General features: G+C 42.8%; 1 protein-coding gene across 1 annotated transcript in view; it reads right to left on the minus strand.

The window, feature by feature from the left end:
* Positions 1–3008: 3008 nt before the first annotated feature.
* The window catches only part of Exo1 (exonuclease 1), a 32403-nt gene continuing 17508 nt past the window's right edge, over positions 3009–17903 (minus strand). The window contains exons 12-16 of the mRNA XM_036202750.1: positions 17726–17808; positions 16818–17284; positions 8177–8278; positions 4498–4691; positions 3009–3329 (exon numbers count right to left, since the gene is read on the minus strand). Of these exons, the coding sequence (XP_036058643.1) occupies positions 3194–3329; positions 4498–4691; positions 8177–8278; positions 16818–17284; positions 17726–17808 (982 nt within the window). The 3' untranslated portion in view covers positions 3009–3193. The remainder of the gene's footprint in view (positions 3330–4497; positions 4692–8176; positions 8279–16817; positions 17285–17725; positions 17809–17903) is intronic.

Here is a 17903-nt window from a genome sequence, read left to right on the forward strand (position 1 = left end):
AAATGATTCATTCTTCCACTAACAACAATAAAAATTGGACAATGGGGCCAGACTTAGTGGCGCACGCCTTTAATCCCAGCACTTGGGAGGCAGAGGCAGGCAGATTTCTGTGCATTTCTGGCCAGACTGGTCAACAGAGTGAATTCTAGGACAGCCAGGGCTGTTACACAGAGAAACCCAGTCTCAAAAACACCAAAACAAGCAAACAAGCAAAAACCCAAACAAACAAACAAACAAACAAACAAAACAACCCTGGATAATGGGGTTGGTTAAGAGCGCATGCTGCTCTTACAGAGGACCCAGATTCTGTTCTCCACACAGGTGGCTCAGACATCCATAACTCCAACTCTAGAGGATCTGGTACCTTCCTCTGGACTCCACAGGCTTTGTCCTCACATACACAAACATATATACACATTAACTATATAATATATATGTATATATACATAAAATGCCATTTTTAACTGTATTGAAGTTCATTGAGTTATACAGATTTGGGTCTGGTTAATTGCGGTGTGTGATGTTTTTATTTACTTACAAAGTTTCTTCAAATAATAGGTTTGCAAAAATTAAAAATAAATAAAATAAAAAACCTGGATAGCGAACAAAATCAGAACGTTGCTTTCTCTCACAAAGAAGGCTCATGTACAAGAGAAAGCACTGGAACTAGGCCGACAAGAGACCGGGAGGACAGTGGATGCCGACATGGGCCGAACTAGACCACAGCGGAAATCTGGGGCCTGTGCTCAAGAGAGTAAGAATTCAAATTGAAATGAGTCACTTAAGCACAGGCACAGAGTAGTGTGAGTGCACAGAACCCCTACAGCTGCCACAGGCTAGCCTGGTCTACCTGCAGACTTGCAGGGGGTGCTCACCAGGCAGATGGGGAGGACAGAGATCAGAATAGCCCTGCTAGAAGGTAGGTGCAAGCATGGGGAGCACGACGCCTCACGAAACAAAAGTCAGAACAGCCAACCTGAAATGCCAGGACTGACGTCAAGGTTAGAGCCCTGCCTGAACCACACAGTTAGTAAGGACAAATTATTGAACAACAGAGCAGCAAACCTTATTGTCCCCAGGGAGCTGGATGCAGAGGCATACATCTGCAGCTCTGTGGTAGAGACTCAACTAGTTATGTGCAAAGCCAATTTTATTTTAAAAGTCCTTTCTATTTTTAAATGATTTTATGGTACCTGGGATTGCAACCCGGGTCTGAACATGCTTGGCGAGCACTCCGAGCTTTGGGAGCTCATTGGACAGTCTCGATTTTGCGGCCTTCTGCTTCAGTTTTCCTTTTCCGAGACGTTTTTACTTGGAGTTTCCCGAGTTTACATCTGAATTTTTCCAATTCTTTGTTCATGTGTTTTAATCATTTAAAAAAAAAAAAAAAAATCTTGGGGGCCGGAGAGATGGCTCAGCAGTTCGGAGCACTGGCTGCTCTTCCAGAGGACCTGGCTTCAGTTTCCAGCATCCACATGGCTGCTCACAGCCATCAGTCACTCCATTTCCAGGGGACCTGATGAGCCCTTTTGGCCTCCATGGGCTCTGCAGGCATGTGGTGCACAACTTTGTTGACTTATTTCCGGTCCCATCAACCTCTTCATGTCCCTTGCTCAGTGTGGCCCGATCCCAACAGTTACTCTTGTGAGCAGGAACTTGGTGAATGAGCCAGCACCGACGCACCCACAGTGGAGAGAAGCCTTACCGCAGTCCCGACTGTGGCAAACCATTCAGCATGGAGGCATCCACCGGGGTGCTCGGCCCTACCAGTGTGCTGCCTTTCAGCTGGCAGTCCACACCGCTCAAGCATCGTAGCAGCCACAGTGGAGAGAAGCTACACCCCTGCCCTGGGTGTGGCAAGGCCTTAGGTCACGGCTTGCTTCTCGTGACCCAAACTATGCGAAGTCACATTCAGAGGGACTGGCTAGCTCCGTCCGTCCTTTGGACCTTACTGGTAGCCTAACTCCTGTCAATGGCACGGACGTTCTCAGGTTTTGCCTGCTTTTCTTCCTTCGCCTGTACAGATGATGTCATCTTGTGCTCTGTGGTTGTCTGTGATCTGTCCTCATCATCTGTTTTGGGACTAGGAAGACTGTCATGGAAATTAGCTGTTAATGGGGGGCTGGTGTGTGGTGATTTGGAGATTGCAAAATGTTGGGCATTGCTCCTACCTTCTCTGCTCTTTTTTTAAAGGGTGGCCTGTTTCCTCCACCCCTGACTAACAAGAGCTCAGCTTCCTCTCCACTGACAGAGCCCTTCTACAACTAACTACCTGCCTGGCTCCCGACGACAGAACACCCCTCTTCCATGCGTTGAACCACTGTGCATTTACAGCACATTTTACTTACTTTCTGACATTTAAGACCTGTAGACAGTGTCAGCCCAAGCTGACTTATTCAGTGACAGGAATGTTCACAGTTCACAGGGAACTCAGATGTGATCTTTGGATTAGGTCTTTTTCAAATTCATCCAATTGGGTTTACCCCCCTCCCCCACTCCCTTTGGGGGATTGTAAGCCTTGGTCTCTCTCATCTGCCATCTGTATCACAAATGCCTTCACCATCCCTCTCCTTCTGGTCACATCAGATGTGCCCCGGTGTGGCTGGTTCCTTCCAAACCTGCCTAGATCTTTGCAGAATATATTGATAACAGGCCCTGAAGCTTCAGCACCTTGCACAGGGTTAAGTCAGTGCTAAGGGATGTTAGCACCACACTTCAGAGACACACTTCAGAGAAAACCAGGTGGGGCCTTGAGAACTAAGCATATTAATGATTACAATCCAATAGAGTGCCTCCTACTGCCCTTCCCATGTCGGCGACATTATTTTCAATTTACAGGGACAGACAGGGAAGGCAGCTGGAAAATCTGAAAGCTGGTGATTTATCCATTGTTGGGTATAAATGACTACAGAGACCTGTGGCTTTCCATTTATTTATTTCCATTTTCCATTTTCTACTGATGTTAACGAGTCCCTTAGATTGTTATCAGTGTCGGATTTCCCCCATGAGCACTGAAATCCCAGAAATGTCAAAGACTTATTCTTCTATTTAGCTTTCTATGAAAATATAAAAAGCTGAGCAAAAGAAAGTCACAAAGTTATTATACAAAATGCATTCCATTTTAAAAATGGCGTTGACAGTAATACATCTCTCGAAGCGGTAAGGTTTTCCTGTAGGCAGCGGAACTCCTCACTTAGTGGAATATTGCTCTCTGAACGTGTGCACACTCAGGCTTGTTAAAGAGCTCGTCTTCTGTCTCTGGAGTGAGTTGGATGTTATCTTTGACTGGAGACAGGGGCTTCTTCCAAGAAGGAAGCTTTTCAGAATCCCTGCAACAATATAATAAAGACAAATTCGATTTCCAGGTACAGACTGTTAAAGAAGCAACAACCTAAATGGGAAAAACAGGGGTATACAAACCCTCTACTGCAGAAATCTAGGTCAATTCCTTATGGAACACATTCAAGGCTTTATGGTGAATAGTTCTAGTAGGTTTTGAATCTTTCTTCCTTGAGCCTCTTCTTGCTTTCAAAAATAACCTTCCAATGTAGGTGCTAGTCTATTAGTTTTGGTGCCTTTCCTAGATCTTGCTCTGTAGCCCAGGCTAGCCTTGAACTCGCAGCGATCCACCTGGCCCTGCCTCCTGAGTGCTGGGATTAAAGGCATGCGCCACCACTGCCCGGTTCGGAGGAGAGCATCTTTAATGAGTTATCTCAACGACTCTTAAGTTTATTTAATGTTGAAAATTTTCTTCGAAGATTTATTTTACTTTTAATTATATGTATGCATTTATGATGTGGGAGCAGCAGCCCATAGATAGATAGATAGAAAGGATACAGTTTCCCCCTAAAGCTATAGTTACAGGCAGTTGTGAGTTGCCTGGCGTGAGTACTGGTGAGCTGGGAACTAACTCAGGTCTTTTGAAGGAGCAGCAAGTGCTCTTGATGAAGGCCTCTCCAGCCCTTCTTCAGATCCTCTGTCTGTAACCAGTGGGCCCTCTCTGTAGGCACACTCGAAGGCAGTACCTCCTTGTGTTTGACTTCGGTGTCGGCCAGAGAAGCACCCGTTTATAGTTACGTTTCTTGTACTTCTCAATAAAGCAAGTGTCCTAAGGGAGAGCTGGGTCGAGTGGGGCCCTGACAGCTGCTGCTGAAGTCACACCGTGGCTTCTCACAGGAAGCTTCCTCAGCACTTCCCAACGCCGTCTTCTAGAACCAGTCACGTTCCTAACATTACTGGGGCCCAAACACTGGTTCGTGTGGTTGCATGTGTGAGCACTTAACCAACACAGACCCCTCTAGGCTCCCGCCTAACACTGTTCTCATTCAGTCCTGAGCAATGAGAAGGAAAGGAACTTCCGGTCTGGAAAAGAAGCTCTAAGCTGGACTGAGAGCTGAAGGCAACAGAAACTGATTCCTAGGAAAGCCCAGAGAGCTGGGGACCGGGCTACACAAGACAGTGCTCTGTCCTGCTTCCAAGAGGAACCAGGAAACTCACTTTTTAAACCCGAAGTTTTTCCAGAGTTCACTGATCTTTATCTGCAGCCCAGGCTTGTTCTCAGCATCACGGTGTTTTCTCTTCTGGATGCTTCCTGGCTTTTTGCTCAGGCCGCTGACTCTGGCAGGTACCAGGGGCTTGATCTTGGTTGTAGAAAGAGAGTCCATAGAACTAGACCTACACAGGCCAGGGATCTGAAGACAAATCATAAGTTTTTGTTACTGTTATTTTGCTTGTTAGAGATGGGAGTGTGGGTCTCCCCAAACGCCAGTTTTAACCTTTTGCTCTAAAAGAACCTAAGTGTCCTTTATACACCAGAATAGGGAAATAACCCATATGCAATGCAAAAATCTAAAGCTGTCTGCAACAGAAACAAAAAATCTAAAGCTGTCTGCAACAGAAACAATCAGTCATGGAACAGGCAACACACTCCTGGCATAAAATTTAAGTTAAAAAAGCAAGTCTCATCCCCTTCCTCTTCACCTTATTCAAGAAGGGCTGCTGGGTTTGTTGCATCCAGTAAGCAAGCCACATACACAGAAAACTATGAGTAATTACTTTGTCTTCCTTGATCCCACTTAATGAAACCTCTTGGAGATTCCTGCATTTCAACATGAAACTGAATTATATTGTGATTAAGTCTGTCTGCCACACCACTATGTGAAGGTAGCATAATTGACTTAAATCTCTTGTTATTTTTGTTTCTACTCAAGGGCTGATTTTATTGTTTGTTTGTGACAAGGTCTCTATATTCCTGGTTGTCCTGGAATTCAGAGCGCCTCCTGCCTCTGCCTCCCATGTGCTGGTATTAAAGGCATGTGCCACCACACCTAGCCTTTAAGGGCTGATTTTTCTGTGCGCACAGCAACTGTTTCTTAGGATAGAGAGGGAGGTGGGTGAACAAGTCTTTAAAAATGATTGATCTGGGCTGGAGAGATGGCTCAGTGGTTAAGAGCACTGGCTGCTCTTCCTGAGGTCCTGAGTTCAATCCCCAGAATCCACATGGAGGCTCACATCCATCTGTAATGAGATCTGGCCATGTAGACACAGTACTGTTTATATAATAAATAAATAAATCTTTAAAAAAAAAAGATTGACTTGGCAGCGCACATAAAAATTGAAAAATTAGGGGTTGGGGATTTAGCTCAGTGGTAGAACACTTGCCTAGCAAGCGCAAGGCCCTGGGTTCGATCCTCTGCTCAAAAAAAAAAAAAAAAAAAAAAAATTTGAAAAATTAAACAAAATCCAGAGCTCTGCCTGGGCCCATGGCGTTTGGGTATGTGAGAGCCAAAGTTGGAATCCCAGCCCTGTCTATCACTCTCAGCCTCAGTAGTGCTTCTCATAGAGAAAGAGAAGACAGCCCAACAGCACACATTGCCTTCAGCTGGGCTTCAGTCTCCTGAAGTGTGGGACAATGTTGCTGAGTCATTAAGTTTCCATGGCATTAACGTCTTTTTGTTTTTGTTTCGTTTGTTTTTCTCTACTTTTTTTTAAAATTAATTTATTTTTCTATTATCACCTTGATACAGTATAAGTTCTTATCTTAATAGTGAAATGTTTCATTGAGGCTTGTTCAGTAATTGAGTAAAACCAAAACTTATTATAAGCCAGTCATCCTAGGGTCCCCCTGTGCTCTCTCTCTCTCTCTCTCTCTCTCTCTCTCTATATATATATATATATATATATATATACACACACACACACACACACACACACACACACACACACACACACACACACACACACAGCCTCCCTGGTTCTGTGGGTTGCAGTCTGATGGTTCTTTGCTTTCCATCTAGAATCCACTTATGAGTGAGTACATATCATGTTTGTCCTTCTGGGTTTGGGTTACCTCACTCAGGATATTTTCTAGTTCCATCCATTTGCCTGCAGATTTCATGCTGTCATTGTTTTTCTCTGCTGAGTAGTACTCTATTGTGTATATGTACCACATTTCTTAATCCATTCCTCAGTTGACGGGCATCTAGGTTATTTCCAGATTCTGGCTATTACAAATAGTGCTGCTATGAACATAGTTGAGCATGTATCTTTGTGGTATGATTGAGCATTCCTTGTGTATATGCCCAAGAGTGGTATGACTGGGTCTTGAGGTAGTTCAGTTCCCAATTTTCTGAGGAACCACCATACTGATTTCCACAGTGGTTGTACAAGTTTGCATTCCCACCAACAGTGGAGGAGTGTTCCCTTTGCTCCACATCCTCTCCAACATTGACTGTCATTAGTGTTTTTGATCTTAGCCATTCTGACAAGTGTAAGGTGGTATCTCAGAGTCATTTTGATTTGCATTTCTCTGAAGATTAAGGATGTTGAGCATTTCTTTAAGAAAATGCCTTTCAGCCATTTGTGACTCTTCTTTTGTGAATTCTCTGTTTAGCTCTCTAGCCCATTTTTTAACTGGATTGTTCAGTATTTTGATGTCTAGTTTCTTGAGTTCTTTATATTCTGTGAAGATCAGTCCTCTGTCAGATGTGGGTTGGTAAAGATCTTTTCCCATTCTGTAGGCTGTCTTTTTGTCTTATTAACTGTGTCTTTTGCCTTGCAAAAGCTTCTCAGTTTCAAGAGGTCCCATTTACTAATTGTTGTGCTCAGTGTCTGTGCTGTTGGTGTTCTATTTAGGAAGTGATCTCCTGTGCCAATGCGTTCAAGAGTACTTCCTACTTTCTCTTCTATTAAGTTTAGTGTAACTGGATTTATGTTGAGGTCTTTGATCCACTTGGACTTGAGTTTTTGCCTGGTGACAGATATGGATCAATTTGTCATTTTTTTACATATTGACATCCAGTTATACCAGCACCATTTGTTAAAGATACTTTCTTTTTTCCATTGTATAGTTTTGGCTTCTTTGTCAAAAATCAGGTGTTCATATGTGCGTGGATTAATGTCAGGGTCTTCAATTGGATTCCATTGGTCTGTATGTTGGTTTGTATACCAGTACTAAGCTGTTTTTATTGCTACAGCACTATAGTAGAGCTTGAAGTCAGGGATGGTGATGTGGAGGCTACTGTTTATGGGAGATAGCAAGCCACATGTTTTCACCCCCCTAAACAAGTCGTTTGACCCATCTGTACCAGATGTGCTTGATCACATGTGGGCAGGAGTTACGTAGGCAGGAAATATGTCAGGATGTATATTTGTCCCGGAAAATGCAATGAACTATATTATGGGTTTTTCTTCTCAAGCCCTTGCAAAACTTGATTCTGGGCCATCTTTTGGAAACCCATCTACCTGGCCTGTATTTAATTAAAGCTTGCTTTAAATCTGGTTTTAAATTGTGGTAGTAGTCTTATTCTTGATCACTGGGATTAACAGATATTTTGGCAATACACAGCAAATCTTACCATGGACTTCATTCTCACAAATTAATTAAAAATTTTAGGGTAAACAATCATAAATTGGATTATATAACATATGTAGAAATACTTATTACTTATGTACATGGAAAAAGATCTTTCAGAAACAGAGAAAAGTTCCAACTAACATACTAAACATCCAAAGGTAAGCAAGAACATATGGTTTCCAAAGAAGTTTGAAAGTGGGTATTTTTTTTTTTAAATTCAGAATATAGATATTTTAATTTAAATTTTTTGTGTATATTTCTCATTTTCTGGCAATAAGTATACACTGCTTCTGAAGTTAAAAATAATTCTAAATGTTTTACCTTACTCCTTACAAGTGTGTCTTTCTTTGAAAAGGGAGGTAATTGTTGCTTGGAGTTCTGACTTCCTTGATTATCAAGTGACTTGTCGTTACAATCCGATTCCTAGATTTCCCAGATGGAAAACAAAAATTTACTTGCGTGTTTTGTTTGTTTGCTTGTTTGCTTTACAAGAAAGGGTTTCACTGTGTAACAGCCCTGGCTGTCCCGGAACTCACTTTGTAGACCAGGCTGGCCACCATACCCAGCTTCCTTGAGTTTTTATGACAACTCAACCAATATTCAAGAAAATGTATGAAATGAGAAACTCGGGTAAATAACATAATTTTATGAAAGACATAAAAACATGGGAAATAAAATGAATTGATAGCTCCTGGGAGAGGGAGAATCATTCTTCTTTGAGGTTATGATTACTAGAGGGTTTCCCATGCTGCACACCTATGCACATATGGGCAGCACCGCCGCAGTCTCCTGCTCTAAGGGGACTCACTCTTACTTGGCAACAGTTCCAAGTCTCTGACTACAGAATGCGGAACCAGCACAGTCCCACTCGCTCTTAGCTGTGCTGTAAAATGGGCAGCAGCTTCCTTCAAGATGGGCCCTCCTTTGAGGGCCTTGACAGATGCTCACTTAACATCAGCAGTGATGTGGAGGCCCTCCTCTGCCTCAGTTCCACAGCACCAGACTCTCCAGGTAGCCAGACTTCTCTCCATGCTTATCCCCATGCATCAATAGGAAGGCTGGTAAATGAAGGCAGCACTTGGCGTTTCTCTAAGGTTTCCTGAATCCTCTTGGGATTCTATACTGTTATCATGCACTTAACAGTGACCCAAGATGGCCTTATGCCTTACAGACCTTCACATTTCTCTGCCGTAGCTCACAGCTGTGGTGGAAGTGGTGAGGCTAATTTCTTTTCTTTTGACATTGTCTCTTGCTCTGTAGCCAAATGGTCAGGAACTTATTACACAGACCAAGCTGCCTCAAACTTACATCAGCTTCCTCACCCTGCTTCCTAATTTCTGAGATTACAGATATACACTATCACATCCATCTTCAATGACTTACTTTTCAGACAGGAGTTTGACATGTAGCCCAGGTTGTGGCCAAATTTGCAACCCCCAAATTTGAGGTTACAGAGCTGCCCCATGCCCAGGCAAACAATTTCTTACAATAGGGTCATAGGTAAGACTCTTAAGGTTAGACCCTGGCTAGGTGAATGGCTGGATCTAGTTTAACAAAGAACTGTCACCCAAGTGCTCCAACACTGAAGCACTTCAGATGACACAATGACAACAGACTTTCAAAACAAAGCCTAAAAGACAGCAAAAACAAACAAGCCAAACCAAAGACTCAACAGCATTGTTTGGGAACATTTATAAATCAAAGGAATATTATGCCTAACTATGAATTCAATTTTTTTGAGCATTAACCATTTCTCGTAAGAGGGGTTTACTGTATGTGGGGGCAAAAGGACGTTCAATGAATGAGTCCTCACTTAGTTTTTTTCTTTCCTTTTTTTTTTGTTTTTAATTTTTTTTTTTTTTTAAGCGTTTTGTGGGACAGGGTCTTGCTGTGCAGCCCAGGCAGGCTTTCCTAGTGTTGGAGTGCAAGCATGCAGCCTCATACCTGGCCAGGCCTATTTCAACACCACCTTAGTTAGGGTAGAAGATGTTTATCCCAGGAGACAGAGTGGCTCTCAGCATGCGCAGCCCACAGCGTGGGAGCAGAAGAGGATCTCCTTATTGAGCTGAAAGCTTACAGAGTAAACAAAACGGAAAGATGTGCTGGGGAAGAAAAAAGGCTCCCTCTCCTATAGGAGCTCAGCAGGCTCACAATGTCCTCCACACAGCGATGCTTCTGTGGAAAAATGTGTGAGAGCTGGCAACTGTCCTGGTAACTCAAATGGCCCTAAGAGGCAACATTCCATGTAGCAGAGGTTCATGTTCAATGAAAGACTTCCAGATCACGGGACAGTATTAAACATGGAGCAGCTGAAGACAAAGCAAGTGACAGGGAGCTGATGAAGCAGTTCCTTGTGTGGGCAGGGCCTGGCAACCCAAGTTCAATCCCTAGGGCATGGTAGAAGGACTGAATGACTCCTATGGGCTGTCCTCTGATCCCTTCTTGTGCACCAGGGCATGTGCCACCACACACACACACACACACACACACACACACACACACACACACACACACGTATATTCATTAGATAAATAAATTTAATTTAAGAAAAGAAAGGAGAGAAAGGGAAAGGAAAGGCAGAAGCCTCAATGGCAGCAGCTGCAGTGCTGACAAGCTCCTAAAGCACTAAACAAGTGGGACAGACTTCCAATTCAAATGCGTACATTTAGGGGCTGGAGAGATGGTTCAGAGGTTAAGAGCACCGACTGCTTTTCTAGAGGTCCTGAGTTCAATTCCCAGCAACCACATGGTGGCTCACAACCATCTGTAATGAGATCTGGTGCCCTCTTCTGTACTAAATAAGCAAATCTTAAAAAAACAAACAAACAAACAAAAAACAACCCACAAATACGTACACTGACTTCAGTTTTCTTCAAGTGGAGATGATTTTTTTCCCGAGAGCTGAGGACCGAACCCAGGGCCTTGCACTAAATCCCCAACCCCTCAAGTGGAAATGATTTATCCCCACATTTTAAGGGCTATTTTCTTATGACTAAATCTAAAAGTTTTGAGTATTTTCAGGTTAGCTGGAAGGCTTGGCTGGTAAAGTGAGTATTTTACCAAGCTATATGCATTTATTACATGCCATTCAATATTCAGTATTGTCAAGCAAAGTTTTGCCAAACAGTACCACAATTTTAATTGTTCTTACAGTTTGGTAATTATATTTGGTGAAGATAAGACAGTACTAATGACTTTGAGGTAACAGATTTAAACAAGGCTATAAAGCCATTACATTATTTCAAAGTACATTGCTGTGGAATAATGCTTTTATACACTGGTTTAATAAAACGCTGACCAGGAGCCTGGCAGGAAGTATAGATGGGATAAGCAGACAAGGAGAATTCAGGGAAGAGAAAGGCTAAGTTTGGAGACACCAGCCCACCAACCAGGAAGCAGCATGTAACAGCACACAGGTAAAGCCATGGAACACGTGACGACATATTGATTAACAAAATTGGACTGAATTTAAGTGTAAGAACTAGTCAATAATAAGCCTGAGCAGATGGCTGAGCAGTTTGTAATTAATATAAGCCTCTGTGCATTCACTTGGGTCTGAGTGGGTGTGGGACCACGGGGCGGGGTCAGGAAAACTTCAGGTACAAATGGTGCCCAATGGCTTGAGTTTCCACCTAAAACCTGAGAATACTTAATAAGCAATTCTTTTTTTTTTTTTTTTGACCTGAGGATCGAACCCAGGGCCTTGCGCTTGCTAGACAAGCACTCTACCACTGAGCTAAACACCCAACCCTTAATAAGCAATTCTAAATGGAATGAAAAACAGGTTCCTGTTTCATGTCTCATGTGGGCAGTGAGATACTGCAGCATTTGGGTTTCACCACAACATGATGGATTCCCGCCTCTGTACACATTGGCATCTCCAAGCCGAATGGTGCACTGCGTCACAGACATAGCTTTTGCTAGTACCAGAAAAAAAAGGTTTCTGGGCTTCAGGCTGCTAGATGGAGGCATGGACCTACTGCTTCCCAGAGTCACTGGTGAGCATGGCTCCCCCAAAATGGTGGTAAATTTACTGCTGCCATGCTGGGACGCTTAGGTGGGTGGAGCAAGCAGCCAAGGCTACTGCCTTGGTTCTAGCCATGCAGTTTTAGCAGTTTAAAATCTCACCGGGCAATGGTGGCACACGGCTGTAATCCCAGCACTCGGGAGGCAGAGGCAGGCGGATCTCTGAGTTCGAGGCCAGCCTGGTCTACAGAGCAAGATCCAGGAAAAGCGAAAAGCTACACAGAGAAACCCTGTCTGGAAAAACCAAAAAAAAAAAAACAAAAAAACAAAAAAACAAAAAAACCAAAAACCCTCTTCTGGTCACAGAAAGATTATAGATTCACAGTAAGACAGATTCAGATTAAATAAAACTTTAAGCAGTTTACAATATATGTAAAAAATGTACATAGGCTTGAAAGAAAGAGGAAAAGGAAGTTAAATAAATAAATAGTTTTAAAAGATAAGTCTTTAAAGAGACAGCGAAAGTAATATAAATAAGCCATGTAAAGATGAAAAGCACATAGACAGTCTGGATTATATTGTCTTTGGGATTTTTAACTGCAGAGAGACATTTGATTGTAAAAGCTGCTGAGTTAAACCAAGATATATATTTTAAAGATATCTTTTTTTAAATATTTATTTATTATGTATACAGTGTTCTGCCTCTATGTATGCCTGCATGCCAGAAGAGGGTACTCTTAACCTCTGAGCCATCTCTCCAGCCCTTTTTTTTAAAAAAAAGATTTATTTATTTAGTATACAATGTTCTGTATATTTATTATGTACATAGTGTTCTGTCTGCATTGCAGATCTCATTACAGATGATTGTGGGCCACCATGTGCTGGGAATTGAACTCAGGACCTTTGGAAGAGTAAGCAGTGCTCTTAACCTCTGAGCCATCTCTCCAGCCTCCCCCCCTTTCTTAAAAAAAAGATTTATTTATTTATTATGTATACAGTATTCTGTTTGCATGTATCCCTGCAGGCCATAAGAGGGCGTCAGATCTCATTACAGATGGTTGTGAGCCACCATGTGGATGCTGGGAATTGAACTCAGGACCCCTGGAAGAACCGTCAGTGTTCTTAACCTCTGAGCCATCTCTCCAGCCCCTCAAAGATATCTTGAGTTCAAAATTTATGTCTAAGGATATGTTGCTTTGGAAAAGAGGTTCTGCTTTTGTTTCCACAGGAAGCAAGAGGCTATGGATTTGTTCCAGGTTAAGATGGATCAGATCTGATCAAGCCAGACCTCCTGAACCTTAGCAGATGGTACCTATCAACAAAGGTTATAGCCACTCTTCCCAGGACTTGACCATTATCTCGAATTTTCTCAGGACCCCCATAAGTCTACCAGCACCCCCTATCAGCAGGAAGTCGCCTAGAAAACCACGCCTACATTCCCCCCAAAAAATGGGTTATGGATGATTGTCTTTGTTTAGATTGTTGGTTACAAATTGTTATTTATTATAAATGCAATCTCTTTCTAAAGAAGGAAAAGGGATAGTACAAATATGATAGGATAAAAGGGTGGATTGTTGAACCTACCTTTAATTTTTTTTTTGTTTGTTTGTTTTGTTTTGTTTTTTGAGACAGGGCTTCTCTGTATAGCTTGGCGCCTTTCCTGGAATTCACTGTGTAGCTCCCAAGTGCTGGGATTAAAGGCATGCACCACCACCGCCCAGCTTTGAATCTACTTTTGTTTGTTTGTTTGTTTTTTGAGACAGGGTTTCTCTGTGTAGCTTTGGGCCTTTCCTGGAACTCACTCTGTAGTCCAGGCTGGCCTAGAACTCACAGAGATCTGTCTGGCTCTGCCTCCCAAGTGCTGGGATTACAGGCGTGCGCCACCACCGCCTGGCTTGAACCTACTTTTAAAGAACAACTTGTTTAGGGGTTGGGGATTTAGCTCAGTGGTAGAGAGATTGCCTACCAAGCACAAGGCCCTGGGTTCGATCCTCAGCTCAAAAAAAGAGGAACAACTTGTTTAAAGTGTTTTACATTGGTATAAATTTTGGTTTGTTGATACAAACTTAATTTTGTTATACAGTATAGATATTTCTACTCTTGTTTAAGGCATTACGTTTGTGTAGCTCATTTAAATTGTAATGGATAATTAAGAAATACAGATTAATAATTAGTCTTCTTTGATAGTCAAACTTATAGTCACGTTAAGTTTTCTAGGTATATATAGATATAATTCAATTAGGTAGGTAATCTTCAAATACTTCAAAGACCTACAGAATATAGCATTTAAAATGTTTTAAGAGCTTAGACTTTCTGGACAGTGAGACAAGTCTGCTCCTGGAAGCACTTCTTTACTTCAAAGAGGAAGATGGGCATTGAAGATACTCCATATAGAGTTTATCTTCTTCTTGGCAAAAATAGCCATTTGGGCAAGACACTGTTCTGGGCTGGACTGCTTGACAAAATGTTGTATCGAGTGGACATGCAGGACCCATAGAAAGGTGACCACTGAACTTTGTAAGGCGAGATGGTTCTTCAGGTTCCCGCTTTGCAGAAGAAACTGCCAGACATTCTACAGGACACAGAGAGAAGCAACTGAGAGACTCTAGGCCTATAGGCTGAAAAATGGATGCCCCAATATTGCAGAAAAACTTTGGGTAAATATCCAGGTAGCCAGCTGTCTCTGTCGTTTCCAGAATTTTGGAAGTTGCTTACAGAGCATTTCCTGTTTATTTAGATAATATTATATCCTTCTGAGGTCTTTGATGCAGTTGAAGACTAGATAATTATAATTTCCCTTAGTTAGGATAAAAGATAAATTAGATATGAAACCTTAGACTCACAAATATAGGATAAATAGAATATTTTCTTTGAATTTGCCAAATATAGACTAGATATTGTAACTGTAATTCTTGCTTGATAACTGTTTTGTTTGATAACTGTTTTGTTATATATAATTTTACTATGTTAAAGTTAAAATTTTCCTTATTAATTCAACAGAAAAGGGAAAATGCCATGAAATAATGCTTTTGTACACTGGTTTAATAAAACACTGATTGACCAGTAGCCAGGCAGGAAGTCTAGGTGGGATAAGAAGACAAGGAGGGGCTGGAGAGATGGCTCAGAGGTTAAGAACACTGACTGCTCTTCCAGAGGTCCTGAGTTCAATTCCCAGCAACCACATGGTGGCTCACAACCATCTGTAATGAGATCTGTTGCCCTCTTCTGGCCTGCAGTCATACATGCTGTATACATAATAAATAAATCTAATAAAAAAGGGAGGGGGACTGGAGAGATGGCTCAGAGGTTAAGAGCACTGCTTACTCTTCCAAAGGTCCTGAGTTCAATTCCCAGCAACCACATGGTGGCTCACAACCATTTGTAATCTGGTGCCCTGGTGCCCTCTTTTGGCCTGCAGGGATATGTGCAGACAGAACATTGTATATGTAATAATAGACAAACAAATCTTAAAAAAAAAAAAAAAAAAAAAAAAAAGAAGAAGAAGAAGACAAGGAGAATTCAGGGAAGAGGAAGCCTCAGTCAGGAGACGCCAGCCCACTGACCAGGGAGCAGCATGTAATGGCACACAGGTAAATCCTGTGGAACACGTGGTGACACATTGATTAACACAATTGGACTGAATTTAAGTGTAAGAACTAGTCGGTAGTTAGCCTGAACTAAGGGCCAAGCAGTTCCTAATTAATGTAAGCCTCTGTGCATTCACTTGGGTCTGAGAGGCTGTGGGACCACAGGGTGGGGCCAGGAAAACCAGCTATGATACATCACGATTTACGAGTAATATTCAGTTAAGGCTTTGATGTTAGTTAAATCGGTGCCAGAAATAAAAAGAAATTGAAGTCAGAATAAAATGTTTTATATATATAAAAAGATTAAGTGCTTTTAAAATTTCAAACAAAAGAAAAATTGCTATTTTGTTTTGTTATAAAGGAAGTTTACCAGCAACAACAACAAAAAAAGAATAAAGGAAACTATTTCCAAAGTACTAAGATACAATGAACATGAAATCATTAACATACCCATTCCTTCATATGCCATGAAATGCTAGCTGAATTAAAATTTATATTAACAGTAAATTCACAGTATCAGTTCATCTCCTGGCCATCACTGCTTAGAAGACAAGGGTGTGGCACTCTAGTCCTAGTCAGTGGAGCCATCCAGGAAGTACCAGTGTAGGTGTCCAGGAGTAGAAGGAATGAAGGACAGAGAGGCCTTTCACGTGAATAAAACTCAAGTTTTCCAACAGGAGGATTTTGTTTTTAAATGACTTACTTTTATCTTACGTGCATTGGTGTTTTGTCTGCATGTATGTCTATGTGAGAGTGTCAGATCCCTTGGAACTGGAGTTACAGACAGTTGTGAGCTCCCACGTGGGTGCTGGGAATTGAACCCGGGTACTCTGGAAGAGCAGCCAGTGCTCTGCTGGGGATTCTGCTTTCTTTCTGTAGGCTGTGGAGGTGTTACTCTGATTGATTGATAAATAAAACGCTGATTGGCCAGTAGCCAGGCAGGAAGTATAGTATAGGCGGGATAAGCAGAGAGGAAAATGCTGGGAAGTGGAAGGCTGAGTCAGCAGACGCTGCCAGCCGCCGCCATGAGAAGTAAGATGTAAAGTACTGGTAAGCCACAAGCCATGTGGCAATTTATAGATTAATAGAAATGGGTTAATTTGAGATATAAGAACTAGATAGCAAGAAGCCTGCCACGGCCATACAGTTTATAAATAAAATAAGTCTCTGTATGTTTACTTGGGTCTGAGCGGCTGCAGGAGCCAGGTGGACACAGAAAAACTCCAGTTACAGAGCTCTTAATCATTGAGCCATCTCTCCAGCCCCAGAAGCACAGGAGGACTTTGAATAAAAATTGAGAAAGCTAGTTCATTTCTACAGTGTTGGCAAAATTTCCTCAACTGTCTGATCAACACACCACTTTTTCCTACATTTGAGTCTGAAAGCCAAGACTGCAGGAACAGACTCACCTCTGAATCCGAATCCTTACTGGAAGGCTGGGAAAAGTTTGATGCATTTAAACTGCACAGTGAGTCTATGCTTTCCTGAGATCGTGAGGACCAGCCCACCTCATGCAAGGGCTGAGACTTGGCGCTTGACTTCTCACTCTTGGACTGACACGTGTCAGCCACGGCACAGGTCTTGGACAGACAGGTCTCGCTCTTTCTTCGGAACTGCTGTAACACAGTGCTTGGAGAGGGACTTGGAGTTCTCGAAAAATTTCCAAGCGTTCCTGACCAACTGAAACAACTTCTTAGTGTCCCCAGAGTGGGCGGGGAAAAGGTCCCCTCGAATTTGCTGGTCTCGGAAGACTGAGCCTCATCATCGGAAGACACAGTCTCACTGCCTGAGACCTGAGCACTTGGATCCTGTGTCCCACTTACGTCAACCAGCTTCTGGCCCTCTGTGCCTGGACAGTCTGATGCTCTGAGGCCCTCTGTGCCTGAACAGTCTGGTGCTCCGAGGCCCTCTGTGCCTGGATAGTCTGGTGCTCTGAGGCCCTCTGTGCCTGAACAGTCTGATGCTCTGAGGCCCTCTGTGCCTGAACAGTCTGGTGCTCCGAGGCCCTCTGTGCCTGGACAGTCTGGTGCTCCGAGGCCCTCTGTGCCTGGACAGTCTGATGTTCTGAGGCCCTCTGTGCCTGAACAGTCTGGTGCTCCGAGGCCCTCTGTGCCTGGACAGTCTGGTGCTCCGAGGCCCTCTGTGCCTGGACAGTCTGATGTTCTGAGGCCCTCTGTGCCTGAACAGTCTGGTGCTCCGAGGCCCTCTGTGCCTGGACAGTCTGGAGCTCTGAAGCCCTCTGTGCCTGGACAGTCTGGAGCTCTGAAGCTCTCTGTGCCTGGACAGTCTGGTGCTCCGAGGCTGGTAGTGGCTTTGCCTTCGACAGCAGTTTCATTTAGAGGATGAATGCTTGCTTTTTTTGGTACATAGTCATCAAAATTTGGAGAACTACAAAAAAATCTAACAAGACACAGGAAGACAGGATTATCTTTAGTATTTTATCAAGATTCAAATATCTACTTTCTTGCATAAAGACCACAAAGATCTTGAATTTT

The sequence above is a fragment of the Onychomys torridus genome, chromosome 11, assembly GCF_903995425.1.
Source record: "Onychomys torridus chromosome 11, mOncTor1.1, whole genome shotgun sequence".
Lineage (NCBI taxonomy): Eukaryota > Metazoa > Chordata > Mammalia > Rodentia > Cricetidae > Onychomys > Onychomys torridus.